Source organism: Acinonyx jubatus, chromosome B1 (assembly GCF_027475565.1).
Source record: "Acinonyx jubatus isolate Ajub_Pintada_27869175 chromosome B1, VMU_Ajub_asm_v1.0, whole genome shotgun sequence".
NCBI classification, from domain to species: Eukaryota; Metazoa; Chordata; class Mammalia; order Carnivora; family Felidae; genus Acinonyx; species Acinonyx jubatus.
The window spans coordinates 30071104-30091425 of record NC_069382.1 but is presented as its reverse complement, the minus strand read 5'-3'; the positions used below and the strand labels follow the sequence as shown (position 1 = coordinate 30091425).

General features: G+C 44.6%; 1 protein-coding gene across 3 annotated transcripts in view; it reads left to right on the top strand.

The window, feature by feature from the left end:
• Positions 1 to 20322, top strand: part of FUT10 (fucosyltransferase 10) — an 82240-nt gene that overhangs the window by 48160 nt on the left and 13758 nt on the right. For all 3 annotated transcript variants that reach the window (XR_008295918.1, XM_015062673.3, XM_053216397.1), the window contains one exon: positions 18783 to 19618. Coding sequence is in view for 2 of the 3 variants with exons in the window: in XM_015062673.3 (XP_014918159.1) it covers positions 18783 to 19618 (836 nt within the window). In the remaining variant the exon portion in view is untranslated. The remainder of the gene's footprint in view (positions 1 to 18782; positions 19619 to 20322) is intronic.

Genomic DNA, 20322 nt, shown 5'->3' with positions numbered 1-20322 from the left:
CTCTAGAAGGATCACTGAATGATGCATTGAAGGACATCTGTCTGGGACCTTTGATCCCCTCCCGGGTACTTTGGTCCTGGAAGCCTGTGCCTCCGTTCCCTAGTAGCTAGCCAGCTCTCAGGCGTTTCCTTGAAGTAAGTAAATAAGACACCAAGGTCAGAACGGAGACTACCTCCTGAACCAAAGGCACGTCACACGTTTTTATTAGATTAGGTTCCCACTGCTGGGGTTATCTCTGTACTAGAAGCTGTTTGTGTTGGGCCGGTCTGCTGCATTATTTAGAGGCGCTGAAATCTGCACCACCTTCCTCCCCCACCTACTGCGCCTCTGTTCTTCTAGTCACTTGATGAGTTTATAGTTGTAACAACAAAACCTCGTAAAATGGGAGAACGTTAGCTATGCTTTTCTTTCAATATTTCCAGAGAAGGAATCCGTGCAATTTCCTGTGATGGATGACTGTACAAATTCTCTGTGAATTTTGCATGTATTTTACATAAGGGAGCGAGGTCCTGTGCCGTCCCCTTGGAATCCTCCAAGTGCAGAGCTGAAAGTGACCACAGCCCTTTGATCTGCTCCACGCCTCAGAAACCCTTCTGACCACATCCCTAAAAAAAAGTTTCAGTCTGTCCTGAATCTTTTGGGTGAGGGAAGATCCCGCTCTTATTTTTAAAATCAGCTCTTGAAAGGTGAGGTTTACATATAGTAAGTGCACACATTTTAAGTCAGCAGTTGGTGAATTTTGACAAAAGTCAGAATCAAGATATAGAGCATTTACTCACTCCAGAAGGTTCCCTCGTGCCTCTGTTAGCCTGTCCTTACTCCCCACCTCCCCACTCCCACCCCCACCCCCCCCCAGGATACCACTGACAGGATTTTTGTCGGTAGGTTAGTTTTGCTGGCTCAAAGACTTTATATGTTGAATTGTACACCAAGCACTCTCTCTTTTGTCTGGCTTCTGTCACATGGCATATTTTTGAGATTCCTCTATTTCCCAATCAGGAAGGGATGAAACTGAATTTTAACCCCCATTGTACTTGACAAGGAATAAGACTTGGTTGAGCCTAATTCATGCCTTTTCTGCCCAGGTGGAGGCTACTGAGGGCCTGGGCTTTGTTTTCTTTGTTAGGAGTTTGGCCCCGGTGACTGTCCTGCATTTGCCCTGGATTCAGGGAGTTCCTCAAATAACAGGAATTTCAATGGTAAAACTGGACAGGTCCCAGGCAAATTGGGACAAGTTGGTCACCCCAGCTCCCTCTGGTAGGTACTCTAAAGCACCAGAGATACGAGCTTCTAAATAATAAAGGAAGGGCAAGAAAAATGGACATTTCATGTTTGTTCACCTTGAGGCTGTCGGCGACATGGGACCCACCTTGGGGAGAGTCCCTCTGGAAGCTGTCCAGCTGCGGGGGTGGCTGAGGCTTGTGTTGATGTCAACTCCTGTTGTTGTTTTTTTCATACTTCGGATTCCTATTTTATTAAGGGCATATTATGTTTTATTACTATTCTGCTTTCCAGTATACTATTTTAAGAGCTCTGACATTTAAAAGTTTAAATGTAACCAAGATTACCAAGTATGTATCTGAAAGCACTAAGATTAACTAGTAATTATTATTGTTTCAAGGTGTCGGGTGTGATGGACTCCAGCTTGATGATTTTGATGTGCTTAAGTTAAAAAATCCAACCAAGTTTCCAGCTGAATTGCAAGGCATTGCTGTAACATGGCTTCTCTGAGGACGTGAGCTAATGTCTCATTTACATATGAAATAATTCATTAGCTGGATGTGAGCAAATGTCTTCACCTGTTGATGTTTAAGTAAACTGCAATCTGCCAGCTTTCTTTTTTGGGGGTGGATGAAATGCCTGGCATTTAACTGTGCCATAGAGTTTTCCGCATGAATTCTGAAATACGATACTCTTATAAGCATGCAGGATTCCAAGGGCAGTATTGCCCCTTTTTAAAAAAACGTTATTTATTTTTGAAAGTTGGGGGGGGGTGGGGAGAGGGGCAGAGAGAGAGGGGTACAGAGGATCAAAGCAGGCTCTGCGCTGACAGCAGAGTGCCCGATGTGGGACTCAAACTCACGAACCATGAGATCATGACCTGAGCTAAAATTGGATGCTTAACCTACTGAGCCATTCAGGCACCCCTAAGGGCAGTATTTTCTAAGTGGCACTGGAGATGTCATGGCAATTTTGGAGTATGTTTGTGAGCCTTTACGTATTATACAAGGTTTGTAAGATTTTTTTTATGCTTCTTTTCAGAGAGGTGTGTTGTTTTTTTCCTTTAATTTTTTGATGTTTACAAATTACGCAAGGAATGCATAAATATATTCACAATGGCAAATTGTAAACAATAAAGAAGCAAAAAATGAAATCTCACCTTTACTTTCTCAATCCCTGTCCCAGTCACATTAATGGCCTTCCTTCCAGAATTTTTATGTATAATTGAATTCAGCCTGTAGTTTTGAATGTTTTTTTTTCTTTCTCTTAAACTGAAGCATACCATAGATATATATTGGTTTTGGTTTTTCCATTTAAACATATGTTTTAAATTTTGGGGGGGTTAGAATATATCAAGTTTACTTCATTATTTTTAAAGCTACGTTGATTCAGTAGTATGAAGGCACCTAAATGTATTTAATCATCCTCCTGTCCGTGGCTATTTAAATTATTGCTGTTTTTTGGTCATGTTACTATAAACTTACTTGTATGCCTCTGTTCATATGTGCTATTATTTCTCTAAATATCTGAGAATGGAGTTGCTGTGTCAATGGATAAATTAAAATTTTGCTACATGCTGCCAGATTGGCCTCAAAAAAGCTGTACCATTACTCCTCAAAGTTTGAATTCTTTTTACATGTGAAATATTTGAAACAAAGTAGAAATGGATAGTTAAATTTTGCAAGCTCAAACAGCAAATTGGGAATTTGCTCTGCTTTTAATAAAATCTGATTTATTGCTTACTTACACATTTGACTTGTATAAAAGTTCTCAGAAAAACTTGCCACTTGGGTATTGATTTATTGACCAGTTATAATGTTGTGGACTTTACATGAGCTCAGGATTAGAATGAATTTTAACGTTTTTCCATGACTGACTGATAAGATGTTTCCATCACAAACCCTAAGGAAGATGTGACCGGCGTGGGATGGTCAAGACATGACCTTCACCCAAAGCGTCTTCCATACCGAAGCTTAGGTTAAGAGTCTAGTTCTTTAGCATTTCCTTAATATCTCCGTTTCCATTTTTATAACTCACTAATCCCTTCTCAAATCATTGACTCTGTCAAGAATTTTTTTTTTTTTTTTGGCAAGAATTAGTAATGCGATGGCAAAATGTTGCTAAGACTTCACATTATTTTTTTATGAGGTGATAGTATCCCTGGTCCACCATAATGTATTATCATAAGTCTCTAAAATAAAACTGCTGCCCTTGTCAGAGCACATGAGGCAGGTGAGTGTTGCTAAGATAATGTAGGGGTTTTCCCATCACTTCATTTTACCCACTTCTCCCCCACTCGATATGTCCTTTTATGTTTACAGAAACCCATTGACCTCATTGGGTGCAGATCAAGTCATGAAATCAAACAGCTAGGAATGTGAACGGCAATTCCTTTTTTGGAATAGGACTGATAAAATTTGCAGACGACACTTGTGCGAAATGAAGGGCTTTTGATGCTTTGATGTAATTGTAACGCTTTTTAAGAATTCTCAGTGGTTCCAAAGCTGAGCTCTATCCCTTTGACCATACTTGCTGTTAGCACCCAGTTTCTATGTTTACTTCCTGCTCTTTCTCTACCTCTTATTGCCAAAGTAAGCCAAGGCCTGACTTATGCAAAATAAGATCGGAAAATGCATTTATTTATTGTCCAGATATCTTTGAGTACGTAGTACGTCACAGGCATTGTGTTAGGTTCTCCAGGCAAAGATTAACAAGACATGGGTCCCTGCCTGTTGAGAGGCTAGATGGGTGCACGCGTAATTGCAGTTGAGGACACTGAATGCTGTGGTTCAGGTTCATACCCAAAGCCACGAGATACCTGAATAGGGAACAACCAACACTAGGAGGTAGGCGACTTGGGAAGCCCTTCCTGCAACAGAGTTCACCTCCTCGAAGTCCACTGGCAGTAACAATGTAGCCTGTTTCAGGAAAAGAGCGGGGAAAGGTCTCCTAAAACTGCTTCTCCATACACGAGCAGACAGACTTCCCAAATGTCGGGTCACAGACTAATGTCAACGCCATTCAAATGCATTAGGCTGTAAATATCAAAAAACCTGGCCAAAAGTGGTTTAGCAGTCAAGGCATTAATTTGCTAAATCGGCTGGAAATCTGGGGTAGGTAGGCCTGTTTTGTTCAGTAGTTCAGCGTGTCACAGATGACATGCTTCCACGCCGTCATTTTCCCACATGGTCATCGGATGGCTGTGGGAGCTTAAAGCTCTGTGACCTCACCTACCTGAGCACGTCCAGCAACCCCCAGACTTTGATGATAGCCCTCTCTGAGCCGCTCCTCATCTTGTACTTTGTTCCCCTGGGCCTGCTCGCTGGCTGGCTGGCTGCTCACACGCACTGCCGCCTTGGAGGGCAGCGGTAACTGAGCCCTGAAGCGAGGCGCCATGTCTACGGGGCTTCCCTTGTCAGGGCCAGAGTTTCTGAGGGAGTTTTCATTTCCAATTTTGAGGCCCGTTCTGTTCTCTGAGCCATTGTTTCTACAGGATAGGGTGTTTGGGGACCAGTTTCATCTCTCTTTGAGTACGAACAATCAAGTATAAAGTAATATCAACGTAGGAGCTCCTGGGAGGGTCAGTTGGTTGTGTCTGACTCTTGATCTCAGCTCAGGTCTTGACCTCAGGGTTGTGAGTTCAAACCCCACATTGGGCTCTGTGCGGGGTGTGAAGCCTACTTAACAACGACAACAGCAACAACCTAATATCACTATAAATTCTTTTATTTTTCCCACTATATCAGTAGTGATTATACTCAAGTGTTGTAATAAGTATGTTCTTATTTGAATTGTTCATGCACTAAGACTCATACACATTAATGAACTCAAAGACCCCTAATGCTAAACATTGCTTTTCTTTGGGAATATGGGTGATGTTTCTTCATCTGTATGTGTGTATGTATGTATGTATGTATTTATTTCGATCTCCCCTCCATCTATTTATTTATTTATTTTTGCACAGTAGAACTTCTTGTATTGAGCATGTGTTTTCTAGAAATTTGATAAAAAATTCAACTAAAATTAAAATGATAGGAAAACGTTTATGTCCTTTGTGCATTTACAGTCTTACTCTTGTTGACTGCCGTAGGAGAGGTGGATCTTACTTGTTCAAAGTATTAAGCGTGGGCCTATAAACTATAATTTATACATCGTATTAATGAGGGTTCCTCACGTGGACCTAAAATTCTTGACCGAGTTTGTGGCTGTTTTATTGTTTCCGCAATGACACATGTGCGTTAGGAAATCAAGCTGGGTGCCCCGTATGCATGATGAACTTTGGAGGGCAGAGCTTTCTTCACTGTTTCTCTCTTTGGGGGGGAGAGAGAGAGAGAGAGAGAGAGAGAGAGAGAGAGAGAGAGAGACTCTAAGATGATTAAATGGACTGGGGCACTGGAGACTTTGAGAATAAGGAGAGTTTATTTCTCTAGGTCATAGCTTCCCACTAAGGTCAAATGTGGCCCAAGGGCTAAGTGGAATAAAATGATTTGGCAGTCCCATATCTACCAGGTGGTTTGGTCAAAGTACTCAGTTGTCCGGATCGTTGGTTTCAGAGGATGTAATTAGCTTGGAGATTGATTGCTGTCTTGAGGATTGACTTCTGTAAAATGTCCCTCCAGCAGAGAGTCTAAGCACAGACTCCTGGGCAGCGCGCGCTGAAGTTTTAGTTGCTAGTGAAGACGTCAGCGGTAACAAGTACTGTAGGAAGCGGTGCGGCCAACTTGGGAAGATAGCTGTTTCACGACCCACTTTACAGAGTTCAGTTTTTGTCATACGACGTGGAACAGTCGGGAGAACACTGAAGTGACTACATACATACACTAAATGGAATAGTCCTATGTGATCGTCAAAAAGAATCAGGCGCTAAATGGAACAACTCCGCCTTCACTGACCTGGAAATAACCACATGGTAGTTTCGTGGAAACTGCAGGTGCATGTGCTGTGTCTCACATGTTTTCATTTCTGTGAAAAAATTTACTTCATTGTAGTTTTGTTGAATGTTTATTTATTTTTGAGAAAGAGCACAAGCAGAGGAAGGGCAGAGAGAGACACACACACAGAATCGGAAGCAGGCTCCAGGCTCCGAGCTGTCAGCCCAGAACCCGTGGGGATCGAACTCATGAGCCGTGAGATCACGACCTGAGCTGAAGTCGGACGCTCAACTGACTGAGCCACCAAGGCGCCCCCAAATTTACTTAATTCTAAAAAGCATTTTTCCCGTTCAAATTTTAGCATCCCCAATATCACCGTGTATTTTATAGTTGCTAGCCTCCCTCCAGTCACTGTCGGCAACAGCAGGGAGGTAGTTGTGATGGTCCTCATGGCCACGAATGGGCCCGTCCTTCCAGTCTGCAAGAAGGGAACTGCAGCCCTTTGATGTTTCAACAAACCATTCAAGGACCATTTGAGGAAAGAATATGGGTCAAGTTAATGCCTGAAAACGTTCTCTGACACCTGGTAATGCCAAGCAAGCATGGACACCAAAACTTGGGGATTGTGTCAGTCAGTGGTTTGGAAGGAAACCCCAGAGATGATGGTGCTGTGTGCTTTTAAGCAATGCTGTATCGCTAACAGCCTTAATGGCACAGAGCAAAACATGGTAGAAAACATAGGACATCACATATTCAGAAATGATTCAAAGAGTTGCACTCTGAATCTGAAGACATTTTAGATGCTTTAACCAATTCAACTTTTATTTTTCTAAGTATTCACAAGAGTGATAAATGACAAAAATCTGTAAGCAAATCTAAAAGAGCTCTTCTACTAAGTATAAATAAAAATTCTAAGAAAGCATTAGATCATAGTTTAATTGCAAATACTTTTCTCAGTGACATAAAAAATTAATGGTCCATCTTATAATTTATTTTTCCTAGATTCAGTTAAATGTGCTATTTTCCCTTCCTCCCTCCTTTCCTTCCTTCCTTCTTCTTTCCTTCCATCTATGTATTTTTTAAAAAATGCAGAACATAAAAAGAAACTGTTAATAGAGGAAAGGGACCTGGGTTTCTGGTACACGGGAGAGGGAGACACTTTTCCTATATAATATTTTATTTTAGTCCTTATCAAAGCTATATATATTCCAAGTTTAAATAGCAAGTTTGTGTTAGCTTCTCAGGTTACTTAATGGTTTTTCAGTATTAGGCCTTATCTACTGGCTGTGTCTTGGAAACTACTGGCTATATCTTGGGTTGATTCTTTTATCCTCTCCTACTCAAAAACTCACCCTTCTTGTATCCACACCTTCCACTTATATTATCGTATTTGATAGATTAATATTCACTCTACATTTTTATGGCTATGCAAATGATACTCATAGATGAACCAGCTGGTTCACTGTTTACTTATTTGCCCTGAGTTGATAATGGAGTCTTATTTATTTTTTTAAATTGCTTTGTTTTTTTTTTTTTCCTGTACTTATAAGCAGTTAAGCCCCAAACTCTTTGACCAGTCAGAAATAATCATTCCATTCTTTCTCCTGCCAGGGCTGTTTGCATTTCTGTTCTTCTAGTTTGAACTTCAGCTAATGGCTTAACATTTACATTCATAATCATAAGATCCCTGGAGCTTATTTTGTTCATCTGTGAAGCCCCAGAGTTCCCAGTTTAATGCTTTCCAAATAGTAGAACTCAGTAAAACCTTGCTTTTTAGGGGTGCTGCTCTGAGTCAGTGGCGCTGCCTCCTGTCTCCAGGTGTGTTGGCTGCAATAGAATCAGAACGTGAGACGTAGAAACCCCCACATGTGGCTTTTTAATAACGAAGAATAAATTCTTTGCGTGCCTTGAGAGATATCACAAACCCTAATGCAGGGTCATGTAGCCTTGCCATGAAAGTGGCAAGCAGGGGTTTAGCAGAACATTCTAGAACTCTCTGAAGTGGCTTTGCCAATAAGCCCTGGGCGACATTTCAGCTCCTGTCTCCTGGGGGGCAGGGGGGTGGATAGTGCCTTAAGCTGCCCTGCAAACTGTCAGTCCTGCTCTGGTTTCTTCTTCATCTTCTCACTCGTTCTAATTGTTACCATGGAAGAAATGGAATCCCTTTCGAGATTAGGCTCAGACGCTGTCAGAGGTACCTTAATGTGCTTGTGAAGCTTATTGCAGACAGCGGTCGCGGGGAGGTAGCAACTGCAATAGTTATCTCAAACACTGGAAGTTGTTTGAGTTTCATGAAGCAAATGATTTAATCCCAGGCAGGAAACGACGACACACTCAGTGATGCCATTGTGAGTTTCGCTGCCGCTGAGGCGTTTAGCAATAGGGTGATTTATGAGCCACGGCTGTCTGCCGCGGTTGTGTTTCGCCCATCGTTTCACAAGCCTTAACATCTTGTAGCCACAGAGGTGTTTACTTCCGACGGGTAAAAGGTTCCATAGTAAAATTTTTCGCAGCAAGAAAGTCTTCATCATTTTCTTACGTTAAATGTCAAGAAACACAGTTGAAGGGGAAAAACGAACACCCACAGTGGAGAGGATTTGTAGTTTGTGATAAAACTTCTGTTCTCCGTAGCTACCTGGGTCATCAGCATTCTGTGTATTTGTGTTCGCAGCTCAGAGAGGCATTTACAACACAGTACCTGCACCAGGACTGGGCTTCCCCGTGTCAAGCAGTTGGATGGTTCCTTTTGTTCCGGGGGGGGGCCTCATTCTCTGATTTTATGTTTTCCCTCCTTAAATAGGAGGCTTGTGTTTTTTCTCCTTCCCCACTCTCACCAGATGGACTAAGAGGGACATAAACACAAAGGGGGACATAAAACCCTGGGATGGTGATAACAAAGGGATATGAATTGTGAAGAAATAGTATTTTTAGGAAAATCAAGGAGTAAGCAAGTAAGAAAAAATCTGCAACAGAAGTTGGAATAATAAATTGCAGTCAGATGGAGGTCTCAAGGTTTTTTACTTTTTAATGCTTATTTGTTTGTGAAAGAGAGAGACAGACAGAGCATGAGCAGGCGAGGGGCGGAGAGAGAGAGGGAAACATGGACTCTGAAGCAGGCTCCAGGCTCTGAGCTGTCAGCATAGGGCCCGACGAGGGGCTTGAACTCACCGACCATGAGATCGTGACCTGAGCCAAAGTCGGACGCCCAACCGACTGAGCCACCCAGGTGCCTTGGAAGTCTCGGGGTTTTGAAACGGGCTTCTGTATTAATCGTTGTCTGATAGGTGTTCTAGGTGTTTCAAACAATGGGATTTATTATGGGAATTGGTTGGTTACAAAGGCTTGGAAGGGTTGGTGGAGCAAAAGAACGTAAGGGAAGTTACGCAGAACAAGTAATGGGAAACAGCTACCATCCGTGGGCTGGAGAAGCATGGCGGGGAGATTGGTTGACCCAGAATGCAGGACAGCTGGCCTCCAAGGTTCCGCTGTTGGAGGTGAGCAGGAACCTGTGTGCTGGCACTGAAAGGTCATTGCCACTGCCGCTGGGGCTGTCACCACAGTCTTGGTAGCTGGTGTCTCCACTGCAGCTGATACGATCACAATCCCAGGTGCTGCTGCTCTCTCTGCTAGGGGAGAAGCCTGTAGAAGAGGCTCCTTCTTGCCCTTCCACTTCCCAGCCTCCCTACAGCACTCCCATTGGCGGGACCTAAATGTAGGCAGGGGGTCCTGAGAAATGAAGTCTGCAGGGTCTCTCCCTTCAGTGCGGAGCACAACACACAAAGATCGGAATGGAGCTGAGAAGCCAGCAAGCCGGTGACTAACACCACCTCCTTTTAGAAAAAAGAGCTCCGGGCCCTCTGTGCCCTCCGTGAACCCACTTGCAGCCGAGAGTGCTGTAATCTTGGGCCAAACCCATGGTAATACTAAGCCCAGTATTTGAATTCTCGAAGGAATGTGTGTTCTGTTGGGGGACATTGGTGTGTCTGGAAGAAAGTAGTCTCCAGGAGAGAGAAGGTCTCTACTTTAGATTCTCTGCTTTCGTGATGGATTTATATAAAGCATTGACTCCTGGATCCATTTTGATGGAAATTGTCTGCAAAATAAAAGAAAAGGGCAAAATCTTCCATGTGCGTGTTCTGTTCTCCATAGGAATTTGTAATCGGTATTATTTCAAGTCACTCCGGGAAAAAAAAAAAGCGCACATACAAAGCAACTTTATCTGGTCACATATAGCATCGGCCTGGCATGAGAAAGCCGGAGGATTGAGTGGATCTCTCGGCCACAAGCTCGGGCTGGCAACCCTTCTGTACGGGCTGGAGCTGTGTGTTGGCGTTAAGACTCGGAGTTCTCTGTAGGTTTAAGCGTGGCTCATTGGAGTCAGTGTGCCATGTACCAAAGATTACGATTCACCCAATTCTGTGCACCTGAGATGTACTTTAAAAGGAAAAAACCGGGGTGCCTCGGTGGCTCAGTCAGTTAAGTGTCCACCTCTTGATTTCAGTTCAGGTCATGGTTTCGCAGTTCATGAGATAGAGCCCCGAGTTGGGCTGTGCGCTGACGGCACAGAGCTTGCTTGGGATTCTCTCTCCCTCTCTCCCTGCCTCCCCTCCTCAAGTAAATAAACAAATAAATAAATAAATAAAAGGGAAAAGGCAAAGGAAGGGTTATACTCAAAGGTAGAGCACCTAGCTTACTCTAAGAGTTTCAAACCAACCTTGGTGGTGATGTAATGGAGACAAGACACGAAAAGGGACTGGGCTTTAGGGGAAGATGGCTAGTTTAGTCAGGGCATGGTCATTGGTGATTTTCTCTGGGCTATCCAAGTGGATATTTCTAGCATGCTATTAGATAATCTGGTTGGAGCTCAGGGGAGCAGTCTGGATAGAGTATAAACGTAGGATCTATCAGTAAATAGGTTTAGTTAAAACCTGAGTAGGGTTGGGAAACAGACTTGTTGGCATATTTTAGACTAAATCATTGAAGAGGATTCATTATGGGAGAATGTGCTAGAAGGAAATAGTCATCCCCCTGTTCCTCCTCCTGCCCAACCATATTGGATGTCATTGTCCCGAGGTTTAAAATCTGAATTTGTGTCCTTGGTTTAAGTAATCACACACAGTACATCAGGCCCCTGTTATACCAGAGCATGAATTCTAACCTGGAAGCAACTGTGCTTGGGAACGATGATTGACAACTTAAATCTGGACAATGGAGCTTTTGGACTCGGCCCAGAGGGGTCAACTCTGGCTTTCTCCAGCTGTGCCCCTTCATACAGGACGAGGAGTCCATAGGCTAAGGTCACGTTCTCACCTGTGGCCATAGAGCCCGTGCCTCCCCCTTAGAGGTCACACTCCAAGTATCAGGATCCCAGAATGGCCAAAGTGGAGCTCACTTCCAGAGCCCTCAGTGGCCACTTCTCTGTTGCAGGTATGCACCCCTGGGCTTCAAGATTGGTGAAGGGGTGACTACAAAGGTGTGGAATGTAAAAGAAAAGTTTTACACTGGATACTTGTTAAGCTAGATTTTATCCGAACTGCTCTAGTAGAGGAGAGAGGCTTCAGTATAGAACTGAGCTCAATTCTGGGGCGTCTGGGTGGCTCAGTCCATTAAGTGTCCAACTGTGACTCAGGTCATGATCTCGTGGTTCATGAGTTTGCACCCTGCGTTGGACTCTGTTATCAGCTCAGGGCCTGGAGCCTGCTTCAGATTCTGTGTTTCCCTCTCTGCCCCTCCTCTGTTCATGCTCTGTCTCTCTCTGTCTCAAAAAAATTAAAAAAACATTAAAAAAAAAAAGAACTGAGCTCAACTCTGAATACAACAAAGACTGTTGGGGATGTCTAGCCCACAAGCAGGGTGAGGCAGTCAGTGTGTGGAAGGTTACTAAGAGGACAGCAGGGGTAGGAAGATGTTTGCTAAACTGGCTTCAGGATTCATGTTGGAGGCAGGTCAAGGACTTAGACATCAGTTGTGGGGGATGAGGGACTTGGTTAAATATCAAGGGTGAGGAGGGGATTATCACCAAACCAACACGGCAGGATTCTTTGCCGAATCTGGGCTCTGGAGGCTGAGGGCAGGGCAGCCGGCCAAGGTTGTGACATAGTGAGAAGAGGGCTCAGAAGAGCCTGATTAAATTTGGTCAGAGAGGGAGTTTTTGTCAGGACAGAGCTTGGACTTACAGGTTTAGGTGTCCATGTCTGTGTCACAGGGCCCCTCATGGTGTGGCTCAGAGCCAGGGGCAGAAGGAAAAGGGGCCAGGCACCCTGGCGTTCCGGCTTGGAACCCTGAGGAATCTGAGAGGTCCCAGTTTGAACCTGACTCCCCGGCCACCGATTCTTTTGCAAGAGTCTAAAAGGCTGATGCCTGAAGGGATGGGGCAGACTGTCTGATGGGGACTCTCAGCTGAGCAACTCAGGAGCTTCTGGAGGCACCTGGAGAGTGGGGGTGGGGAGGGGCAAGACCCAGGACAGGCCACGAGGGAGCCCCCCCACCCCCCACCAAAGAGGAAGGGAAAATGGCGTCTCACCTGGGGTGGTGCTGACTGAGTGGAAGGGAAGGCCTGAGGGGTTAGGTGAGGCTGTCTGCGAGCCAGGGAGAACCTTTCCCTTCTCTTTTCACCCTGTGCCAGGCCCCAGTGAGAATCACGACCTATGGTAGAAAACGGTGTCGATTTTGAATATATGTTCTCCACATTTGGTGTGAACTGTGACTTTGCACATTAAAAAATATATATATCCATGAATGGGGGCGCCTGGATGGCTCAGTCGGTTGAGTGTCCGACTTTGGCTCAGGTCACGATCTGATGGCTCATGGGTTCGCGCCCCACATCGGGGTCTGTGCTGACAGCTCTGAGTCTGGAGCCTGCTTCGGATTCTGTGTCTCCCTCTCTCTGCCCCTCCTCCACTCAACTCTCTTTCTGTCTCTTCCTCAAAAATAAACATTACAATTTCTTTTTAAATCTTAAAAGAAAATCCAGGAATATATCTATGTTAAGGTGGAAGGATAAAAATCCAACACTCAGAATGATTTACAGGTGCTGAATGTTTAGGCGTATGGTACTCCGGACCCCGTTTTTACTCTTGCCTCAGGCTCTGCACCGCCCCAGGAAGGGGCTGCAAAGTTGCTGACTGGCCTAGAGCACAGGCCCAGTTAGGGGGCATGAGAAGTTTCCAGGCCCAGGGGCAGATGGACAGATGCCTGATTGAACATGTGCGATTGAGAGAGGGCTACACGATATAGGATCGATAAGGGGGCAGGTAGGACTCATGAAGAGAGGTGGTGGAGAAGAGGGGGAGAAGATGGGTCTAGAAGCTAGTGCGGGAGTGCTTGGAGCCCAGTGGCCTGCCCACACACCCCGACTGGGATGGAACCAGGCCATCTGCAGAGGTGCGTGTATGGCACCCCTCCTGCCTTTAGTTAGAATTTAGCCTGGGGTGATCGGGGTCTTTCCCAGGTGCCAGCACCATTCTTTCACATTAAAAAAATTTTTTTTTACTGTTTATTTATTTTTGAGAGAGAGACAGAGCATGAACACGGGCGGAGGGTAGGGGTAGCACAGAGAGAGAGGAAGACACAGAATCCGAAGCAGGCTCCAGGCTCTGAGCTGTCAGCACAGAGCCTGACGTGGGGCTGGAACCCATGAGCCATGAGATCGTGACCTGAGCCGAAGTCGGATGCTTAACTGACTGAGCCACCCAGGTGCCCCAATTCTTTTACATTAACAAAAATATGTATTCATTTTGGAGACGGGGGAGGGACAGACAGAGGGGGACAGAGTATCCGAAGCAAGTCTGTGCTGACAGTCGTGAGCCTAATGCAGGGCTTGAACTCACCAACCATGAGATCGTGACCTGAGCCCAAGTTAGATGCTCAACCAACTGAGCCACCCAGGTGCCCCGCTTTCACATTTGGAGTTAGCCCTCAGAACCTTAGAGAAAATACATGACCTGATGGGGTTGTGTGGGTAAGTCAAGAAAGTTCACGTGAAAGGGCTTTAAAAATACCAACAAACTACGCAAATTCTGGGTGGTAATATGTGGCCTAAATTGTTTTTCCCCAAGAGCTTTCCTATATTGAGGTATTCTTTGTGGGGCACACAGTTTTCTGTTAGAGTTCTCTTTAAAAACAGGGATTACTAGGGTGCCTGGGTGGCTCAGTCGGTTAAATGTCCGACTTTGGCTCAGGTCATGATCTCACGGTTGGTGAATTCGAGCCCCGCTTCAGGCTCTGTGCTGACAGCTCTGAGTCTAGAGTCTGCTTCGAATTCTGTGTCTCCCTCCCTCTCTCTCTGCCCCTCCGCTCCACACACTCTGTCTCTCTCTCTCTCAAAAATGAATAAACGCAAAAAAACTTTAAAAGAAAATAAAATCAGGGATTACTTCTGAAGGACATTTTGAGGGGGCACTTTTCTTTTCCTAAATAAGGTATCTGTTCTCCCCGAGCAAGCTGGGTTTAAGCCGGGTAATGTTTTGGTGGGGGTACCTGGGAGCACCACGAGCAAATCGTTCAAAAGAATCAAGCGTTGTAGTGGGGCCACTGATCTTTCCGGTCCTTTAGCATTAGCCAGTCGGAAAATTCTGCTCCCCACTAGAGGTTTCAGCTCCAGATAAATGATTCAAACTTCGTTAGTAGAGTGCGGCTAATAATACGCGTTGCCTTCTGTTTTCACCAGCCTGGGTAGGAATAACAAAAAAAGAGTTTGTGTGCTTGCAGAAGGAAAGGAGCACATAAACACATCATAAACTATAGTCAGTCTTCTGCTTGTCTGCCACTCCAGATTCAGCCTCCGCAGTTAGCAATCTGGCACCATTTGCCAGCATTAATTTGATTCCATTTGTATTCCAAGTTGCAATTCCCTTTACAGTGCACTTTAGTGCTTAAGATCTATTTGTCAGCTGTTATTTAAAGGAGCGAATACATTTTTCAGTGTGCAGTAAACGCAAAATAACCCAGAGAAATGAAGGTTTGAATCCGAAGTTGTTAAATGGGAGAGCCAGTGAAGAGGACTGTGTAAAACTAGTGAGCTAATGGCAGGCAAGTTAGTCACGTTTTTATGGATTTGCCATAGTTGAATTGACTTTGATTTCTTTAAACGTTCCAACTCTTGGGGCTCCTGGGTGGCTCAGTTGGTTAAGCATCTGACTCTTGATTTCTGCTCAGGTCACTATCTCACAGTTCGTGGGTTTAAGCCCTGAGTAGGGCTCTGTGTTGACAGTGTGGATCCTGCTTGGGATTCTCTCTCTCTCTCTCTCTCTGCCCCTCTCCTGTTCACACACTCTGTCTCTCTCTCTCTCTCAAAATAAATAAATAAACTTAAAACAATAAGGAATGTTCCAACTCTTGTTATAGTGGGTATTGCCCTAGAGTTGGAGAGAAGTAAGGAACTCAGTTGTTTCCTGAGCCACCTATAGAAATTGTTCAGTATCATCATTCATATTCTATAATTTTTTTATGTTTATTTATTTCTGAGACAGAGACTGAGCATGAGTGGGGGAGGGGCAGTGGGAGAGGGAGACACAGAAACAGAAGCAGGCTCCAGGCTCTTGAGCTGTCAGCACAGAGCCTGACGCAGGGCTTGAACTCACAAACTGTGAGATCATGACCTGAGCCGAAGTTGGATGCTCAACCGACTGAGCCACCCAGGCACCCCATCATTCATATTCTAGACCATAATATCCTCAGTGAAATACGGTGGACCCTTGAACAATGCAGGTGTTAGGGGCACCACACCCCACACAGTCGAAAAATCTGCGTCTAACTTTGGAACCCCCAAAACTTAACTACTACTAATAGTCTGCTGTTTGCTGGAAGCCTGAAGGATAATATGAACAGTCAGTTAACACATATTTTGTATATTATACGTATCATATACTGTATTCTTACAATAAAGTTAGCCAGAAAAAAAGAAAATGGTATTAAGAAAAACATAAAAGAAAATACATTCACAGTATTATACTGTGTTTGTTGAAAACAAATCCACAGGTAAGTGGACCCACAAAGTTCAGGTCTGTGTTGTTCCAGGATTAGCTGTAGTTTAGGGCTTTTATGGTTCTTATTTCAGTCTTCTTGAGTGTTGACCATCTGAAGCTGTAGATTTAGGGAAGGAGCTCACTGGGCAAAATGCCATCTTTTTTAAAATCTTCCCCAGAGAATTTTAGTGCGGAAGAATCTGATTAAAAGCCTACTTTAATATGATTTTGTGTGTGGCTGTTGTGTATGTGTTTTAGGAAGTAGCTAGGAAATACTTTTTAAGGTAAAAAATAATGGGAAATGTTTCTGGAAAGTTAGGTCCCTTTAACTTTCCTCTCTGTTAAAAAGGTATTCCCGCACTTTTTTTTTTTTTTTAATTTTTTTTTCAACGTTTATTTATTTTTGGGACAGAGAGAGACAGAGCATGAACGGGCGAGGGGCAGAGAGAGAGGGAGACACAGAATCGGGAACAGGCTCCAGGATGTGAGCCATCAGCCCAGAGCCCGACGCGGGGCTCGAACTCACGGACCGCGAGATCGTGACCTGGCTGAAGTCGGACGCTTAACCGACTGCGCCCCCCAGGCGCCCCGATATTCCCGCACTTTTAAAGATGGCGTCACTCCTACAAACTAAACAATTCAGATGGATGTCCTAGAACCTCACACTCTCGTTTTTCAAAAGCCGTGTTCTTTTTTAGAGCATGAACATACATGGATGTATCTTGCTTAGATTCCGCAGGCTTGTTTTACTACTAAAGATTGCATATGCACGGAACCCCGTGCTCTTCTCCCCTTCCTTCCTTTATCAGGGTTCCAGTAGAACTTGGCTACCGAGCCGGCAAGCCCTCGTTACGGTGAATGAATGGCAAGCCCTCCCAGTTACAGTGAATGAAGGGTTCATAATTGCAACCAGTCTCAAGTCCCATTCATGTTACGAATACAATCTGAGTGGACCTAGAAACTGGCCACAGAAAGATCTAGCCAGAGCTGTTTTTGGTGCCCGTTAACCCTTAACTGATGTGGATGAGCAGAGATGATGCTCAGGCCATCTCCATTCTCTGGAGCACAGGAGGCAGGCGTTGTGTCCTGCTGCTGTCCTGTTCTTTGGATCTTTGCCGTGGCACAGCCAGGGCGAGGCAAATAAAGAGTCACCTGCGTGCCATATAGCAGCAGCCGCCGGCCACTGCTGGCACCAGCCACTCACTCAAGACACCTGTGCCTGCCCCCCTCCCGAGTTAAGTGTGGACCCACTTCTGTTCTAATCATACGCCACCAATCTTAATCTTGTATCTTGATCACTGTCTCTGACTCCTGTGGATTGGACTCCAATTCTTCTCTCCCAGTTAAACAGCCTTGATTCCTGTTATGCCTTCAGTGGAAACTTAATGCTCTAACTCAAGTTCCTGGGTTCCTGGTCCTGTTGACCAGCAACCACTTCATGTGCGAATGGCCTTTCTTCTCAAATTCTCTACTCTTTCACATCTTCAAGTTTATCTGTTAACTTTTGCTGAACCTAACTCTACGTGTCATTAAATTCCCGGTGTGTATGTAGGTGAGCATTCTTTTTTGTTTTTTAATGTTTATTTATTAATTTTGAGAGACAGACAGAGCGTGACAGGGGAGGGGAGGGGCAGAGAGAGAGAGAGAGAGGGAGACACAGAATCCGAAGCAGGCTCCAGGCTCTGAGCTGTCAGCACAGAGCCTGATGTGGGGCTCGAACCCACAAACCGTGAGATCATGACCTGAGCCGAAGTGGGACGCTTAACCAACTGAGCCACCCAGGCACTCCTTCATTCTTTTTTTTTTTTTTTTTTTTTTTTTTTGCCATTTCCTTACATTTAAAAACTCAAATCAGGGGCCACAAAATCATCAGTGTCAGGAACACTTTAGAAATTCTGTTACATATTGTGGTATTGTCTTAATCCTTTCTCGGTTATAGAAATAACTTCTTCCTGATTGAGTCTCCATCCACAATGTCAGGAAACAACTGCTTACCACATCCATCACTTCTGTCTGCACAGGATCGTGTTTCAAAGGTTTCCCAATTAATCCTGTGGAAGTTAGAATCACTCATAATTATAATCCTGTTATGCCTTCTTTATTTCTTGATGTGCTTGTTAATTAACGTCCATCCTGCAGCAGTCTGTAGCATGGTGCTATTATTGGCTGTTTTGTCTTTAAAAGCCTCTTTTCTACCATTTTGACTAAGATTGATTCACTGCACTTTGTTGAAATCGATCATTTTGGATCAAAAAAAAATCTATACCATATATTCATTCTGGCTACTTTTGCATGATTTCACTTTTTTTCAGTCCATCAATGCCAAGCTGGTGGCTTACCCCTTTTTGGCTTCCTTTCTCTTGCTCTTTTCTTTTTTAAGAACTGTCTATCTCTTTCTTTCTCCCGCCCTCTCTGAGACAACACCTCTGGGGAGAAAAGCCAATTGGCGGAGGCAGCAGAATAAATTCTCATTTCGGAACCAGGCTAGACACTAGTCCCATTTCTCTTTTTATAAAATCAGGAAGAGGGTCCCTCTGCTTGGTGATCCTCCCCCTGAACAGTTTCTAGGGTGACAGCGTCATGATGGACTGCGAGGCACTTTGCAAGCGCTGTAGCGTCCTTCGTTATAGCCTCAAACTCCTCTGTATTCTAATCTCACCAGGTGGACTCCAGACGAGCACTAAAATTCTTGCGCACATACTAACGTTTTCTTTTCTTCTTCCAGGCACTGACTTTAATATAGACAGTTTACCTCTGCCTCGGAAGGCCCATCATGACTGGGCCCTTTTTCACGAAGAGTCTCCGAAAAATAATTACAAGCTCTTTCACAAGCCAGTCATCACCTTGTTCAACTACACTGCCACGTTCAGCCGACATTCCCACTTGCCACTGACCACCCAGTACTTGGAGGGCGTAGAAGTCCTGAAGTCACTCAGATACCTGGTCCCTTTGCGGTCCAAGAACATCCTTCGAAGAAGACTTGCTCCACTGGTGTATGTCCAGTCAGACTGTGACCCACCATCAGACAGGGACAGCTATGTTCGAGAACTCATGACTCACGTTGAGGTGGATTCCTATGGTGAGTGTTTACGAAACAAGGATCTCCCTCCGCAGCTAAAAAATCCAGCTTCCATGGATGCTGATGGCTTTTATAGGATCATTGCACAGTATAAGTTTATCCTTGCCTTCGAGAATGCGGTGTGTGACGACTACATCACTGAGAAGTTCTGGAGACCTCTGAAACTGGGGGTGGTCCCTGTGTATTATGGGTCCCCCAGCATTGCTGACTGGCTCCCAAGTAATAGAAGTGCTATTCTCGTGTCTGAATTTGCTCACCCTAGAGAACTGGCAAGTTACATCAGACAACTGGATCACGACGACAGACTGTACGAGGCCTACATAGAATGGAAGCTGAAGGGTGAGGTCTCGAATCAGCGACTTCTCACAGCACTCAAGGAACGGAAGTGGGGAGTACAAGACGTCCACCAGGACAACTACATCGATGCATTTGAGTGCATGGTGTGCAGCAAGGTGTGGGATAATATCCGGCTTCAGGAGAAGGTGAGAGAATCAAGGTTTGGCAAAGAGGCTCTAGGAGAGCCATCTTGATGGCTTCTGACATTTTTCATCCTTTTTTTAAAAAAAGTTATTATTATTATTATTATTATGTTTTAAAGTTTATTTATTTTGAGAGAGAGAAGGAGGGGCAGAGAGAGAGGGAAAGAGAAGAGAATCCCAAGCAGGCTCTGTACTGTCAGCACAGAGCCCGACATGGCACTCAAACTCAACAAACCACTAGATGGTGACTTGAGCCAAACCCAAGAGTCAGATGCTTAACAGACTGAGCCATCCAGGCACTCCGCCATTTTGTATCCTTCTGTAGTGGCCCCTTCGTACTCCTCTTCATTCCCATTAGAGAGACCAGGCTCTGCAGGAAGGTGAATATTTCATTCCTCTCCTTTGAGGACTTCATTCCTCATGAAGTTTACTAGTCCTGTCCTTCTTCCCGAAGGCCTTAAACACCCCTTTATTGTTTCTGCTGAAGGACACCATGCTGCAGGTGCTGGGCAGTGATAGAAGCAGGCTACAGGAGAGGGAAGAAAATAATAAAAAATGGGAAAGTTCTAAATCTCATCCACATTGTCAGGTCTTTAACTTTTCCATCAGTGCTCTGGTTTCTGTCAGACTCCTTACACGTTTGCCTCACAGGCTACTGCTTAGAAACTTATTTTCATTTCACATGTGCAATCTAACACCTTTCTCTC